Consider the following 17,848-nt stretch of genomic DNA (forward strand, 5'->3'; position numbering starts at 1 on the left):
GGTGGGCCCCCAAAGGTGGTGAATAGCAGGGAGTGTGGGGTAGTGGAGTTGAGGGTGGGGGGGTCATGAGAACCCTAAGCAATCAACTACTGGTCAAATGACTTATGACTTAATGTTCTTACAGCACAGTAGCCTGTAATGAAATTATTAATGATAATGTTGAGTTTATGGGAACATTTATCAAGGCCTACTGTGTAGCCTAGAACTTACATGGGATAGCAAGTCTATCATTCACTCATTTTCCTATTGTAGTATGGTGACAGTCTGTTTCAGATATGGAACAGAATACACTCATATGGACGAAGATTGTTTTCGTTTTAAAACTTTGTTATTAAATGGAAACATACCGATAATGGGATATGGTCTACCGTAAGTCTAATGATGGTCACTGTGGACTGCCCATATACTGTAGGATAGCATTGTCTGTCATAATGGTCTCATGCTGGGTCAAAGTGTCCTTGGTGTAACCTGATAATGAATGACATTCTGTAACCAGTTGGAAATCCTGTTGGATTTTTTACACTGTTATGTATTATTTTTGTCTATTGTAAATGGATACAATAAGTAACAATGACAATGTTTTGTAAATAATTGTGAATGTGAACATTGGGGTTGAATTCCATCAGTGAGCAGCATTTTACTCATTCCAACTCTTTCCTCTTGTGACTTTTCTAATCTCCCTCTTATTCCTTTGGCCACAGACTACGGTGGCAGGCACACCGGTGATCCCCAACAAAACTCTACCTCTGGTGCTGAAAGCTGCCACCCCCAGCATGCCCACTTCTATCGCAACACCACGGCCTTCTGTTGCCATGGTTACCACCATCAGCCACATGCCCAAGCCCACTACACAGAGCTCAGATCAGACACAGACCACACCTCTTGGCCTCCAGGCAACAGGCAAGCTGACCAGTCAGGGAACAGAGCCACTAAGGATAGTCTCAAAGAATGCTGTTGTTGTAAGTATACCTCTCACTACTCTGATCTGTTACATGTCGTCCCATGGTTAGACACATTCAAAGAATTTTACATGAATTAAAAGCTTGTTTATGAAAGGGGTAATTATCACTTTTGTGTGTGAAAGCAATAGATGGTAATCATCACTGGACTTTCATGATGACAGGGGTAGTGTGTTAGTAATTGAGACAGTGCTTTACTGTTTTGTGATGAATACATTTGTTGTCTAATACACGTGTTTACATCATTTGTGTGCAAGTCAATGCATACTGCACATGACTTATTTATGCTAAATAGTATTCTGTGTGTATTCATCAGTTGTAAGGATTTTTACACCAGACACAGATAAGGCAGATTGTGTCCATATTTACATTTCTATACAGTATAAAATGAACTGAAAACAGTAGTGTGCAGTGACTTTTTGTTGTAGGCATGCAGAGCTGATGACATCCCCCCCACATCCACCCCCTACCCACATCACACACGTGCACACACACACACACGCACACACACACAGACACACAGATACACACATACACACAAATTAGATTACTACAATTGAAACAGTTACGTAACACTACTAAAATGCTTCTCCCCCTCTACTTTGAAACTCAAAACACAAAAATTAAAATCACATGCACTACAGCTATTAGTACATTTAAATTCTGAAACTATTAACAGACTTGTTACCCTTAAACCTTAAAGAATGAAACCTACACACTTTTGACTTCATTCCTCCTTTGTCTTTGAAGAGTTCACAGGCCTCTGTGATAAAAGTGCACCAGTGTACTCAATATCAACTCTATCAATTCATGGGGAATTTTGAAAATATGTGATTGCTTTAATATTGTGCGTATATGCTATATGATCATAAGACATAGCACTTTCAAAAATTCAGACCATCAAGCTCAAGCAGAAAGCATTGAATGAGATTAATTGAGATACTACTAATTTCAGCAGGTTATGTATAGCTTTACAATAGAGAAAGGAAGCGGTCAAACTCCATTCATATAATCACAACATTTATTATCATGTCTTGGCCTGCCATAATGCTAAGATGACATCTTTCATCAAGTTATGCACTCCAAAACAACTTGCTCTACTTTTTGGGCATGCCACAGGAACATCCTGCAACATGTAGGATGGTGTCATTGTGTATAGCCCCCTTAACTGCCAGGCACCAGTGGCTCATGCACAGTCGCAATGTGCTGCAAGTGTAGTCTCTCCCATGTGTGTGAACGCGTGCATGTGTGTGTGTGTGTTTGTGTTTATGTGTGTTTAAAAATGGGTGGTCTCACGTCACAGGTGCAGGCCACCACCCAGCCTATCAAAGTTCCACAGTTTGTCCCTCCTCCCAGACTGACGCCTCGGCCCACCTTTCTACCACAGGTTCGTCTCCACGGAAACCCTATCTCCTCCAACCTGTCCTAGAGTCTCTCTCCTGTGTCACAGCCCCACTCCCTCCCTCCAGCCAATAGGATGGGTTCACACCCAATGCACACTCGAATCAATTGGATGCTAACACTGAAGAAATTACATTTCTTTATGACAGACCAGCACAGTGTTTAATTAACAGCACTTGTGTGAAGCTGCTTGTAGGGTCAGTGAGCAAAAATAAATAAATACAGTATATGCTTAAAGCAAATGATTGATATGAGAGATTTGGTTTGGCAGAAACTTCACCAGTGTTCTCAGAGTGAGTGAAAGATCACAGCCCGGAAAATGCTCAGGTGTATTTTTTCTGTCCTCAAATCTCACTTATGAAACATTGTTGATATAGGATACCCGTCTTTTCAGCAGTTTTGATCAGAATTCAAAAGACCCAGTGACTCCCCATGACTGTAGGAGGAATATGTGAATATTGAGAGAAATTCTCCTTTTGTTGCTGCTTCCTGCTTTTGTGTTTTGTAAATGTCTGTGTATATGTGTGTGTGTGTGTGTGTGTGTGTCTGTGTGTGTGTGTGTGTCTGTGTGTGTGTGTGTGTCTGTGTGTGTGTGTGTGTCTGTGTGTGTGTGTGTGTGTGTGTGTGTGTGTGTGTGTGTGTGTGTGTGTGCACTGCTTTGTCTCCTTTGCATGAGTCCAGTATTCTTCAGGGTGTAATGTATTGTGTATTACACTCTATCTCTATAATTAGAGCGTTTCTTACACACCTCCCACTCCATCCTCACCCATCCATGCTGTATGGCCGATGTGTGATGTTTGCCTCCTCAGTAGTGATCTTTCTCTTTGGCCGTTGCTCCAGTTGACGTGATCACTGCTTCTCTCCTGCAGCTTAGCTCTACCGTGAACATGGCATTACCTGTGTGTTTGTGTCAATATGACCGGGTCTTCTTCCACAGTGTACGGTCACTGCATAGACTCACCCAGAGAAAGGATTCTTGTGTGGATATGGACAATTCAATATGTTTTTACCTAAAGAACCAAGTGTTTTTTTACCTAAAAAAACAAGTGAGAAGAATAGACATCCAGATGAAAGATAGAGTAGAAATCCCAAAGGAAATGCCTGTGGGCAGTGGGTTTCCAGCCTTTCCATTGTTGACCATCATCGCAATGTACCTTTCCTAAGACACACACCAACAATTTGTTTTACAAGCATAGTTTTAGATTGTTATGAAACACATATGTTTGTTTAAATATGCTCTTCCTGGGACAGACAGAAGGGGGTGTTGGGGGGGGGGGGCTTTGGCTTCATACTGGAACATACTGGAAGTACATACTTCAGTGCCTGGATTACGGTTCTGTGTGTTCACCTGAGTGACTAAGTAAAACTGACTTAGACCCTCAAGTCTCTCAGTTCAGTTTTGGCCAAGAGAGATTTCAGCCTTTGTAAATATCTGTTGGTTTGACACTGCAGTTGAGCATTTCAGTCTTTTGGCTTTTGGATGATAGTGCTGTGCACTCAGATGACACATTAGTGTGTGTGTGGGTGTGTGTGTGTGTGGGGGGGTGGGGGGTGGGCGGGCATGTGTGTGTTTAGTTTAAGGGAGATGAAGAAAGGGGACCCTACCTAACCCGAAAAATTGCTGAGTGCCAAACACTTGAGATTTCAGCTTAGATGGATCATGCTGTATCCATCTCAGAGCCATTAACTACATTGTATATTACACTGAATAAAGTTTTGAACGAGTACTGTACTGTAACAAGCAAGCTTTTATTCATTAATGTCTGTGAAAGAGATCAGCACAGGACTGATTTTTGAATCCTGTTTGTCCAGGTTCGACCTAGACCAGCCACGCCCGCCACCACAGTGCCCATAGCTCCTGCCCCCACACCCACCTCCCTGACCCCAATGCTGGCGGCTCCCCAGCTACTGCAGAGGCCCGTCATGTTGGCAACAAAACTCAGCGTTGGCTCCATGCCCGCAGCCCCTGGCCCCATCACGCAGCTCCGGATCCTCAACGGCCAGTCCGGCGCCACCATCACCAAGACCCTGACCACCACTCAGCTCACAGGCATCGTCATCACCACTCCGGCAACCATTGCCCCCATCCAACTGACCACATCCCCTATACAGCAGGCTAGCATCATCAGTGCTGATGCTAAGGTGAGTATGCATTATCTAGAGCTTCTGACCTGCCCTGTGCTGAGTCTCTAGCAATGAGTCCAGAAATGCAGTAAAAAGATTGTTCTGAGTGTTTATTACCCAGTTTGGCTGAATGTCCTTATGGTTTGTTATTCATTCATTTAAGTATTTTGGGGGTGAATGTTGCAGTTGTAGTGTGCATTCTTATGGTTTCAATTCGAGAGTCCTGAGAAAGTGAATTACTAAATATAAAAATGTGTATTTTTGCACAAGCTCAGAAATAGAATATGCCCAATAGGCAGGGCAGGACATGCATGCTCTGCTTGTTACTCAAACACTTGTTTCAGTAAAGCACACTTTGGTGGAATCCCTCTGCGTTCATTGTAATAGCAATTTATCTAGGTGCAAGTACACCAGGTTTTTAAAGGGAATGGGTAATGGCACTTTGATTGATTTATTGCATGTTAAAAAACACTTTTATTGTCAAAAATGATAATGAAAACCAACCATAACATTGCAATTCTACAGTGTATTCTATGCTTCCTGGTTATTAGTTTCAAGTTCACAGGAATATTGTGAAAGTATTTTTGTCATGCTTTCTGAATAATTTATCTGTTTTACATTTTCCAATAGTATTTTGTTTTTAACAACCATTTTATATTGCATCTTTAAGTTGTTATCTCAAAGTGGTATGGTCAGTGTCTGTTGGCAGCTGAAGCCACTGCTTACTATGATGTTGCTGTTGTCTAGGCTGAGATCATTCCGGATGAAGCAGAGCCAAATACCTCCCTGAGGGTGCCCACGTCCCCTTCTCCCGTCTCCGTGACGATGCCTTCCCCTCCTCCTCCTCCCCCTCCCCCTCCCCCTCCCAAACAAGAGGAGAGTCCTGAGGTATAAACACTTCACAGTCCTCATGCTGAATTATGTGGATAATGGAATGATAATAAATGAAATGACTTTGTGCTTCTTTTTTTCAGAAACTTGCCTTCATGGTGTCCCTTGGTCTAGTAACCCATGACCATTTAGAGGGTAAGCAGCGTGGTATCTTGATTTTCTGAAATAAATGTAGTTATTCAGCTATGATATACAGTTTTAAGTAATAAGCAACCTAGGGGCAGCATGTCAGTAGGTCTGACTATAACTGTGATTGACATCTCTTTGTCTTCAGAGATTCAGAGTCGGAGGCAGGAGCGCAAGCGGCGCACCACAGCAAACCCAGTCTACAGTGGGGCTGTGTTTGAGCCTGAGGTAAAGCACCTCGCAGCTCTCATCTTGAATACCGCCTGAGGCTTGCACAGCACCTCGTAGGGACATGACATTACAAAAACTAGTGAATGCTGCTGATGAAACCAGTGTTAAGTCTTGAAGTGTTGCATTTCTGAGTGCAAACAAAATGTACTTACTTGAACTCAACAGTTTCAGTACATAATAATATTTTTTCTGCAAAAAATTGTTGGTATGAGTTTAAAGTCAATACGTCTCAATGTATTTATTTATGCCGAGATACAAAGCACTTTTTTAAAATAAGCTGTTCTGTCAGTTTATGAATTCTTTCTGTTCTCAGCGCAAGAAGACAGCTGTGACCTACCTGAACACCCCTCTCCATCAGGGCACCAGAAAGCGAGGTCAGTCTGAATGGAATTGCACCTGTCTGCCATAAGCAACCTGCTGGCAAGTCCATAAGTTGGGAACATGCCGACTCTAAACTGTACAAGCATAGACTAGTGATGCACCAGAACAGATTATTCAAGATATTTTCATGCATGATATGCACTCATGTTATAAATGCAAAGCTGTAAAATACAAGTGCAGTTGAACCCCTGTATCCGCTGCCACAGTGTGTGCAATTTCAGTTGCCCATGGTTCCCCTCAGCCAAAAAATATTAAATTGAAAATGTAAGGGAAACAAATTGTTAAACCAGCACTAAATAATATTTGCTCCTGGGGTCCCCCTACAGTTGAGAAGCGTCTTTGCAATAAACTGTAAACATAACTCCAATATAATATAGAGGGAATGCACCGACCGCAGTCTGTAGAAAGAGAGCTCTGAATTCCTGTAAGTAGCCTATCTAGTTGTACTCAACAGCAGCTCTTTTCCATTGTGATGTCAGAGGGGGGAGGGGCAGTGTTCCTACCCAAACAGCAACTTAATATTTTACAAGTGATAAGACCTGCTCAGGGTGCGGCAGAAGTGCTGTTCGCCCTTTTAAGAGTTTACGTGCCATCAAAATGATTTTGGAAGCGTTATTTTAAGGTAAAAATAAAACTCTTTAGGGGGGCTTTAAGGTTTTAAATTCTGTGCAACTGCCTTTCCACCCTGTTGCATGTTTATAAATTAAACTTGGGTACGTATGTACACAAATAAAAACAAGTTTTATATGGTAAGGGAGAAGGTTCACCGGAGTACTCAGAGATGGCTTTAGTTGTATTTTATTATGGTGCACAGCAATACACTGTGCACCTCCATCTCTGGATTCTGACGAAGACACATTAGTCGTAATAAACACATATAAACCTAATAAGTCACAATAAACGTTAGTCTATTGCTGTGCACCAGGCTTGGAATTTCACCATTCTGGGGGCAAGGCCACTTGGCCTTCAGTTGGGCATATTTGGTGGGGGGCACAAAGGCCACATGTCAGGGCACCAAGGCCAAAGTTAACTATACAGTAGTAGGCTATAAAAATGATCAAAGTTGTATTTAGCCTATTCACTGCATCACTGTATGAAACATTACATATTACATATAACTGTAAATCATCTGATCATCTAATAAAAACAGATATCTAGGCTATATATAAAATGTATTTTATATTTGGTCTGCTATTAAAATTAATGTATTGAACAATTTAAATTTAAGCACAGCTCAGCTTTAAGAAACTCAAATAGCCTAGATGCATGCTTAGCATTTTGTGATCATAAATACTTTCACAAACTCTTAGTCAGCTGTCCTCTGATTTACCAATATCTAGGCGATATTTGTAACATTTATTTTGTATTTGGCTTGTTATGAAATCATGTGGAACAATTTAAACACATTGTAAAACTTAAAGCCCAAATTTGGAGACATCCATGCATGTCGAAATTTACTGCAAATTCAACTGGATTACTCTGGAACGGCTAACTATACAGGGGACTGCTTTCACCTTTGTGTTCGGTAAGGTCTGCTGTTTATTGTGATATGTGGTTTGTCATGTGTTAAAAGAAGGGTTCGTGAAGTATTCCACCGAGATGAATGGGTAGGGAGATCATGGACGCAAAAGCTTCAGTAGAATGTATGATTAAATTGAATTATGTTATTTACTTTTCTCGCGAACCGTTCAATACAGCAATTATCGGCTAACATCGTTTAAAAGCTGAGAAAAAGCTCTTTCATGTGATACTTGTGATGTCTGTGTGATGAATAGGCTACTTCGCGAGTAGTTCAACTGAGAAGAATGGGTGAATTTGGACGCACTTTCTTTCTTGCGCTGTCACTTTCTCCACTGCGTAAAAGACTAAATTAATTTGCGCAGTGAATGCTAAGATTATTTTGACAGGCCACAGGCTAAATAAAAATTGCTATTAGTAGGACACAAAGCAGAATATTGAAAGAAGAGGGCACCAAGGCCACCATGGCCTGTAAACCTATGATTTTCAAAGGGGCTTCACGGCCAACGCAAGGGGCTACGACGGCCATGGCCGTCGTGAAATTCCTACCCTGCTGTGCACCATAATAACACATACAGTATCTAAAAGCCATCTCTGTGCTCCGGTGAAGTTATTATGGTGTTTGCTACTATCCACGATTTCGGCGATCCAAAACACTGTCGCTTCCCTGTCGGCTACAGGGGTCTTACTGTACTTCAGCTATGCTCTGTCAAAACGTGGTAAGTGTTTTACAGTTGTTCAGAGAAGAACAGCTTCTATATTTTTGTGCTGTTTTTTTTTCTGTTTTATGCTCATAAATATTATGTGGTTTGTTCGACCCAAGTCAAGCCAAAGATGCATGCTTGCCCTCTAATACTCTAATATTTAATACTATTGCTAATGCTGATGCTTCCTGATAGTGAAAATGTCCATTTATCAAAATTCATTCACCAGAAAAAAACAAATATTTAGGCCTACATACATAAGTCATATTCCATTAGAGCACCTTTTCATATTGTTCAATGACACACAACTTTGTCAGTTAGACTCTCTGGTGTAATTAGCAGATTGTTATGTAATGTTCTTCGCACCTGGTCTTTGTTAGGCATTGTTTTCAGGACCCTCTCTCTCTCTGTCTCTCTCTCTCTCCGTCTCTCTCTCTCTCTCTCATGTGTTTGACAGAAATTAATTCTGAGTGAGGGTATTTGACACAGTCATTATAGATTGTCCAACAGTTGTACAACACATTCCATGAGTGGGGACATCCTGGCACCACTCCACTCAGGCTCTTCAAGTCTAACAATCACTCTGTGTTTGATATACTTTAAACTGTGGAATTGTACTACCTCAGCATTTTGTTTATTCAAAGCATTATCTGGCATGTGACAGTTTTCAAGTAAGGAAAATGAGCAAATAGTGTAAAGGAAATGACTGTACAAATTTATGTGACATAAAAACAGGTGAGTATACAATTTAACATGCACATATCTGTCTCTTTTTTTGGAGCGGATAATGAATAAGCAAAATAGAAATAATTGAAAGAAGCCATAACTAGCTGTCATCAAACTCAATGAGTTGATAGTACAGCTGCTACATAAGAGCAATATGATGCTTGTGTTTGTTGTTTGTCCTCCCATTCTCTTTGGCTGGTGACCTGAGTTTTACTATGTGATGCTGGCTGTTACTGGTTCTGACATCTGTTGTGCCTTCCCTATCCCCTAACTAACACGATATTCCTTACTCACCCAATGCTTGCCTAATATCTGCTTCGCCTCCTTTCTCTGTGCTAGCCAATGAGGACTCCTTGTCAAAGGTATGTCAGACAAATGTTTGCTTTTCTGTTCCCTGCTTCCTTTTTTGTTTTCCTTTTTTTTGTTTTGGTTTTTGTCCCGTCTGTCTCATCTCATTCAGGTCGCCCTCCTAAATACAGCAGTGTGTCGGAGTTGGGCCTTCATCCCCCTGCCACCCCCACCGGCAGCCACTTGGCCCCTCAGGCCCCCAGGGGCCCCGACTCCGGGGGGCCTTCTTTACCCGTCCACCCACACACTCTTCCTCTGCCAAACCCCAGCTCTGGGGATGTAAGTAGCTGCCAGAGACTCCATGGCAAACTAGATCCAAGAGGAAGCACACATTTCACGTAGCTCATTACTGCCAGCCCCCTCAGTGCCCAGGCAGCCTATTTTATGGCCATGGGATCCGCCGTGGATTTAGTCCAGTTTGGCTTGATGGATTATGCTGGTCTCAGAACACACTGCAACAGTAGTACCTTTGAAGAAATGCTCCTCAATTCCATAACATACCTCCATCCATCACCCTTTGTCCTTTTATGTTTTGAGGATGTCCATGGCCTTACAAAGTGAACAGTTCCCTATTCCCCTCTTGACTCCCTGTACTTCCCCATGTAAGGATTGTTTTATTTGTATTTTTTAGTTTGAAGAGTAGAGTTGCCCACTAGGAGACATTTCTAGTTTCTAGTAGACATTTTAGAACAGAGCCCATTTTGGTGAAAGTATCAGTAGAGCAAGTCGAATGGCATGAAAACATGTCCACTATTCTACTTGTGTTTTAGATTCACAGTAAGTATTTCTTAGTTTTTGGGAAACCTGATATTGCAGAATATTGTGAGATTGAGACAGGTCACAGCAAAGCAAATCCCAGAGCCTACCTCCCTTTTGCTCCCTAATACCCTCAGTGTAACTGGTAGAGCATCAAGCAGCTATGATACTGATTGGTGCAATTCTTCCTGACAGGGAGATATCCATGAGGACTTCTGCACTGTGTGCAGACGCAGTGGTCAGTTGCTTATGTGTGATACATGCTCACGTGTCTATCATCTGGACTGCCTGGATCCACCCCTGAAAACCATTCCCAAGGGCATGTGGATTTGCCCAAAATGTCATGATCAGGTAATTGCCTACTCCTTAAAGAGCCAGTGGCCTTCATTCAGGGGTGAGGTGGCAAAATCAGTGATGTAGATGAACAACCATATATAACCCAGCATCAGAGCAGGCATCCCTTTTGAAGGCTGTTCCCTACTTTGTAAGTTTAGATGTGTCTTCTGTTTTGGACATCCATGTTTCATTTTGTATTATTAGTCAAATTTTATTTTTAGTCAAAATTACATTTTCACTGTTAAATTTTATTTTTGTCTGTGTGGTTTGAGTGAGTGGTCAATACAGTTATCCGTCAAAACTAGCTTGTTGGTAAGAAAATAAGAAAGGTTTGTATATCCACGTATGGTATCAGGTTGGTATTATGACTATACCTTCATAACATAATTTTACATTATTGCGTTGTATAATGGTGCTGTCCCTCATAATTTTGGAATAATTTAATAGGGAACTTCACTTCACTTCACTCCTTCTTGCTTGTTAGATGATGAAGAAGGAAGAAGCAATTCCATGGCCTGGAACACTTGCCATAGTCCATTCATATATTGCATACAAAGCAGGTGAGATTTTATTTTTTGTTGATTGAACATTGATGAACCATAGTTGTTTACGTGTAATGTAATGTAGTGCATGATGGGTAACTGTGTCTGTCTGGATCATATCTGGTTCTTCTGCGTCTTTCTTGGTCATTAGTCAGAACCACTCCTCTCCCCAGACTTCAGTGGACACTATAGCCTGAAATCTACACTTTTTTGTCAGTCTGATGGATGAAATGATCAGGCTGAGAAACTCCTCAGCTGATTATGTATATAACATATATAATGTACTAAAACAAAGCACTGACAGAAGGCCATTCTGGCAGTGATAATGGATCTGACATAGGGCTGGGCGATATAAACGGTATAAGCGGTATGCGATAAAAATTTGGCCAACGATAGAGATTTTTGTTATACCGGCATATTGCGATAGGTCATTATGTCATCAAATTGCAACACGCTTGGCCTGCCGGGACCGGCAGCAACCACGAGGAGGCCACAGGTGTGGAAAAATGGCTGCGAGCTGTGAAGGTATTGTAACGATTTGATAGCGACACAGACAGTTGTCCAATTACAAGGTTTATTAGCTGAGAACGAGAGCAGGGACACAGACCCAGAACACAATACATACGGAGCAGGTCAAGTAGGCTACAGGCGCGCCTGCAGGTGTACGTCTGTACGCACTGTGCGTACCATCAGGCTCAACAGCGAGAGAAAATGTCCCTTGTGTGTGTGTGTATTCACACCAAATTGGCCTACCATACCTTCCCAACTATGCACAGTATCCCATTAGCTGCATGCCATCAGGCTATTTACCATTTTCTATTACGTAAAGTTAGTGAACACGTTATCAAAATTAACGTGCACACATTTTGTTTGAGCAGGAGAGAGAATACGCACGCAGGCACGCAATAGGCTACTTGTTTTCTTTTACTTGGCTATCTATATATGGGTATCAGCACACAATGTTGAGCTAATTCAATAACTCAATACTCATCATGGATATCACAAGTTTTAAACAACGAAAACAGAAAGGATGGAGGCAGCAAAGCTAGGAGTTATTCCAGATGGACAAGGTAGGCAATCGGTGTGCTTGTCAGAACGTTAGACTGCACTAAAGCCAGACGTCACGTTACGCTAGAACAAAACTAAAGGTAACTTTAGCCTGTATAGGGCTGTATCAAGTTGTCCAAATGAATAGGTCATTGTAGACGTTGTCGTTGTATTATTGCATGTGGATGTTGTTATGCTAGGCTACTTTTTTTGCTGACTGACCAATGCACGGACCAATATTGTTCACGAGTGATTTTTTTTTTCCGGGGGGGGGGGGGTGATGGGTGTGCGTACCATAGCATTAATTCCTGCAGGCGCCCCTGGTAGGCTACACACACACGCTACACATACAGGGGTGGACGCAGCCCCCCACACTAAAAGGATCACACACGAGGGAGAACTAAAAGGGAAACATATCACGATAAAGACGCTAACTTTAGACTTATAACTTAGGAGAAATACAGACATAAACCCCCAAACAGGGTAGGAATTTCACGGCGGCCACGTCGTTGCCTCTTGCGTTGGCCGTGAGGCCCATAGATATATATAGAACCTGTCAAAATAATCTAAGCATTCACAGCGCAAATTAATTGAGTATTTTACGCAGTGGAGAAAGTGACTGCGCAAGAAAGAAAGTGCGTCCAAATTCCATTAATCTCAGTTGAACTACTCGCGAAGTATACATCACACAGACATCACAAGTATCACATGAAAGAGCTTTTTCTCAGCTTTTAAACGATGTTACCGATAATTGCTTAGTTGAAAGGTTCGCGAGACAAGTAAATAATATAATTCAATTTAATCATACATTCTATGAAGGTTTTGCGTCCCATGATCTCCCAACCCATTCATCTCGGTGGAATACTTCACGAACCCTTCTTTTAACACACGACAAACCATATATCACAAAATGCTAAGCATGCATCTAGGCTATTTGAGTTTCTTAAAGCTGAGCTGTGGTTAAATTGTTCAATACATGATTTTATAACAGGCCAAATATAAAACAAATGTTATATATAGCCTAGATATCTGTAAATATTAGATGATCAGATGATTTACAGTTCTATGTAATATGTCATGTTTCATGTTTTTGTAATGTTTCATACAGTGATGCCGGTCTACTGCAGTGAATAGGCTAAATAAAACTTTGATAATTTTTGTACCCAATACATTTTTAAATAAGTAACAATCTTGACTATTTTATGCAAGAACCTGCTAGACCTATATTGAAATTCACACACCAAATTATACCGCAATATATACCGTTTACCGTCTGTGTCCCAAATTATACCGCAATATGAATTTTAGGCCATATCGCCCACCCCTAATCTGACAGCATGAATCATATATGAATCAATACCTTAAGACATACGATCATTTCTATGTATTTTAAGCAATTAGAATCCTCGGCCAGGTGGCCAGGCCACCTGCACCAACTGTCAGTTTCTCAGGCTTTAAGCATACAACTGGCTCTCTTAAGACTACTCATCCTGTTCAACTGTTTCCTCTGTCCACAACAGTTTCAAAATAAAAGTCCTCACCACAATAATTTCTGTTAAACAATTTAACCATTTAAACTATCCACCTACTTAACTGTGCAGTCATTCCAACTATATTAAACCTCATCTACCTCGCAAATAATTTAACCATTTAAACTATCCACCTATTTAACTGTTCAGTCATTCCAACTATATTAAACCTCATCTATCTAGCAAATACTTTAACCATTTAAACTATGCACCTATTTAAGGGTCAACTGCTCAAAACTATTCTATAATATCCTGTATATTTTATTTTTCTAACAGCAAAAGAGGAGGAGAAACAGAAACTGGTGAAATGGAGTGAGGATCTGAAGCAAGAAAGGGAACATCTGGAACAAAGAGTCAAACAACTGAGCAACTCAATAACAGTAAGACTCTAGAATAGTAAAATATTCATTCTTTTCTGTCTTTCTATACATACTTGCACTAAAGTATTTTGTTCTTAGTTTCTTAGTTATTTGAAAATAGACACCCCAAAACACAATAACTATTTTTGTATAGTATTGTTTTGTATTTATGTTTCAATGCTTTTTAAAGGCTGTACACTCCTTTTGTTTGGACCTTATGTGTGAGTAAGCTCTGCCTTTGCCCTTTCCCAAAAGAAATGCATGGAGACCAAGAACACAGTGCTTGCGCGGCAAAAGGAAATGCAGGTGTCTCTGGAAAAAGTCAAAGGTCTGGTACGCCTCATCCAAGGCATCAGCCTCCCGCCCCTGCCTGACACATCATCCAACCCCAACGGCATCGCTAACGGTGAAACAGAGCATCCAAGCTCCAAGCACACAAACTGTGGGAGCTTCAGTGACAACATCAACGGCAACAGTAACAGCACGGACATCTCAAAGAATGACAACACAGATGAGCGAGAGGAGCAAGATAAGGAGGATCTCATCAACAGCACTGGCAACAGCAGTAACCTCAGCAAAGCCCCGGAGCCTCCTCAACCCCAGGCAATACCCCCCAGACATGTGGAGGGAGCCAAATAACACCTAGCCATTTATGGACAACTGTGATATACCCGTCTAGGAAAACCCCTTCAGCACCTTGGTAAGGTGTCCAAAGTTGCCAATCAAAGTACAGTTTCTTTTTTCATCTTGTTATTGAAATGTCTGTGAGGATGGGTGTTCCTGACTGCCAGTCAGGGAAACAGGGGTTTGTCCAGTACCAGCAGTATGTCATTTCAAGGTCTAATAACGTCAGTGTAAAGGATGATCATAATGACTCTAATGAACAATGATAGTAATAATAATAGTAATAAAGGTTTCAAACATCACACCAACGTGTGCCTGCAACAGTCGCCGTAGCGCCTCTTTATGGGGATGGGTCCTTAGGGTGCATTGGTCTGCAGTTCCGTAAAAAGGGATGGATGAGAGATATTTGAATTCCCATCTAAAGGTTCTTCATCAACCTCTCCACCATTCTGAAACCAAAACCACAGCTCTGCAGCAGTCATGGAGCAAGCAACTCCTCAGTGTATTTCTCCCGTTTCTTTCATTATTGTGACAGTTTGACAAGCATTTTTAATTCTTACCACTGACTCACCAACTACATCTCTCTCCTGTCATCTAGTCATCACGACAAACTCCCCGAAATATCATGCTCCAAAAGGTCCCCATTCCAATAATCTGAAGGCTAGGCGGATTTCCGTCTGCAGCAGGGGTCATTGTGTATGTCAGATACATGCCATAGTTTTTTTGGCCAGTGTTTTGGATTTGTGTGGTCACATGCCAATGGACTTAATTCTAGCCTTGGTTTGGATTCTATTCTTCATCTTGTTTTACATTCTAAAGCACTGCTGACAGACACTGTGCTCTTCAGGCAGTGGAAATGAATGGGTACAAGAGGTGATGAGAATTGACGGTTGAAGATGATTTGGATTAGTGCAGATCTCATCTCAGGCTTGTTCAACTCACACCCAACTGCTAAGCGAAGACCTTTCGCTAAAGATGAGCAGGTTTAGTTATCGATATATAAAAAGTATCTGTCAAAGTGCTACGGGCGTTTCGTTTTTGTTTTGTTTTGGGGTTTTTTTTTGGGGGGGGGGGGACTTGAGGCTTTTGCTCAACCATTTGAAGTTAAAGGTAAAAAGAGAGAACAATGATTTACATTATTTTTTACATATGTGGGGGAAATTATTCAGGTCTTCCTAGTGTTGAAATGTTAAGGTACAAATCTTTACAAGTGCATTTCTGTTTCATAAAACAATTATTTCTAATTAAAATGGTAGGACTGGAAACATTCTGTAAATATATTTTCTTTATTTTTTTAAGATTAACTTTGCATATAATTTGTTGAATTCTCAACTGCCAAATGTTTCTGAATCCAAATATAGCAGGGAAATGTCTTAAGTTCTTAATGGAATCTGAACATAATGTACCTAAAGGTTACATGTGCATAACCAAGAAAATCTGTAACAGGTACTGCTTCTGTAAGACTTGACCCCTAGGAGTGAAGAAGAAGTTATAATTATCAGAGAGTACAGCTATAAGAGAGGTGAAACCACTATGGCTTGCTTGTGAATGACCATGCCTTTATTATGTGACCATTTTGATTTGCCAACTGCAGTCAGTGATATTCTGTCTCGTCCTAGCTGGTTTATGGTGACAAATAGAAAACTGTCCCATTGAACTTCCTACATTTCCACATTATGCACACTGTTCTCAAATTTATGATCAAATCAATATTAGTCAGGTGTTATTAACACTGACGTAGCATCTTAAGGGCTTTCTTTGTTGTTTTGGTTTCTCAGTTGCCGTGGTTTCTTATCTTGAAAAGAGCAATTAGGATCCCTATAAGCACAAGTGTGATGGCTTGACGGTCACATCATAATATGCTGGTGTAGTACTCAATCTGGAGTATTGTTTTGTATATTCCCATATTGAATGCATCAAGATCAAACTTTTGGACTCTCATCTGGGGCCTATGACCACCTCTTCATATTTAGAAATGGTGTGGTGAATACAGGACTACCAGAGCCTAAAAAAATAATAATTCTTTGTGAATGACATTTGTTCTTAATTTGTTGGGTTGTCTTATGTAAAGGTCATTACTGGTAGTTTCCCTAATTACTTTCCTCATAATCTCTATGTCTCATCTCCTTAATGACAGAAAAAGACTATGTATACTAGAGAGCACAAACTATACTCATGTTCTCCTGATGGGTAGGTCTAGTACTCAGCAGGCAGGTGTGAGTTAGGACCAGTGTTGTTTTCATGTATTATGTCTTGTGTTTAATATGTGCACTCTGCTGCGCTCCCCCGTTCTTTTTGGCCTTTAGTAGCATTAGACATCTCTTATATTGCGACTGCCTTAAGAAATAATGTTCATAATTCTTTCCAGAAGTGGTGTGTTTGGTTCATGTACTGTTGGTCTTTACTTCTCATTGTCTTAAAGAATGTTTGTGTATGGTGTATCTCTTCATCAAAATAATCTTCCTTTGCTTAAAATAGAGAACAGATTATCATAGGGAGAGGGAGGGCTGGGCATAGGGACTGCCTGCTGTTGTTTTCTGATGAAGTGTAGTGTGAGGTCAGTGCCTAAATATGTGTCCTTCTGTGGTTGATTATGGAGTGCCCTATGTCGGTCTTGAGTGTGCTAAAGAGAATATTACATTGAACGGTTACAGACAAGCCACATTATTTTTTCATTCTGTTTCACTACAACTTTATTTGTAAATATACTACAGCACTTTCAGAACCTTATTAGTATTATTATATTATTTTCATAACACCTTTGTACCATTTGTATTTATTTCCGAAGTAAGACTTAAGTTACAATCCCTTGTAGTGTGTGATATTATTTTGACATTTTGATCTGAGTTGTAACAAATATAAAACTTACAGGCAACAATTTCTATGACTTTCAGAAATAGCGCTGGTTATTTGAAGCCAAGCAAGTTGCAACAGACAAAATCAAAAGATATATCTTTATATAAAAATATCATTGTACGATATTAGAGGACTGTTGTTGTCATCCTTTGCCTTTAATATTTTATTTTGTAGGTATTTATTTATTTGGCTTTTTACGTTATCACTGCTTGAAAATGCCAGGATTGGTCAATGTCCATTTCAGCTTTGCTTATGTGCTGCAGTTTAAAATCACTGGTAACTCTGAATCGGAAGTATGTGACTTATATGAGACCAATTTTTGAAGTGACATGTCATGAACATGGCAAAACAAATAAAGGCCACCATCCGGACCTTAATATAGTATATAGT

General features: G+C 40.6%; 1 protein-coding gene across 3 annotated transcripts in view; it reads left to right on the top strand.

Annotated features, from left to right (window-relative positions):
* Window positions 1-15,867, top strand: part of phf21aa (PHD finger protein 21Aa) — a 45,673-nt gene extending 29,806 nt beyond the window's left edge. For 2 of the 3 annotated variants that reach the window (XM_076287652.1, XM_076287653.1), the window contains 12 exons: window positions 702-959; window positions 2,263-2,346; window positions 4,173-4,502; window positions 5,232-5,372; window positions 5,459-5,510; window positions 5,650-5,729; window positions 6,046-6,106; window positions 9,522-9,688; window positions 10,361-10,516; window positions 10,986-11,061; window positions 13,896-13,999; window positions 14,234-15,867. In XM_076287652.1, the coding sequence (XP_076143767.1) occupies window positions 702-959; window positions 2,263-2,346; window positions 4,173-4,502; window positions 5,232-5,372; window positions 5,459-5,510; window positions 5,650-5,729; window positions 6,046-6,106; window positions 9,522-9,688; window positions 10,361-10,516; window positions 10,986-11,061; window positions 13,896-13,999; window positions 14,234-14,617 (1,893 nt within the window). In that variant the 3' untranslated portion in view covers window positions 14,618-15,867. The remainder of the gene's footprint in view (window positions 1-701; window positions 960-2,262; window positions 2,347-4,172; window positions 4,503-5,231; window positions 5,373-5,458; window positions 5,511-5,649; window positions 5,730-6,045; window positions 6,107-9,521; window positions 9,689-10,360; window positions 10,517-10,985; window positions 11,062-13,895; window positions 14,000-14,233) is intronic. The other variant, XM_076287654.1, reaches the window with a different exon arrangement.
* Window positions 15,868-17,848: the final 1,981 nt, after the last annotated feature.

Source organism: Alosa pseudoharengus, unplaced genomic scaffold (genome assembly GCF_046254945.1).
Source record: "Alosa pseudoharengus isolate Yale_2024_CS ecotype anadromous, Long Island Sound unplaced genomic scaffold, YU_APseudo_1.1 YU_APseudo_1.1_scf_16, whole genome shotgun sequence".
Classification (NCBI taxonomy): domain Eukaryota; kingdom Metazoa; phylum Chordata; class Actinopteri; order Clupeiformes; family Clupeidae; genus Alosa; species Alosa pseudoharengus.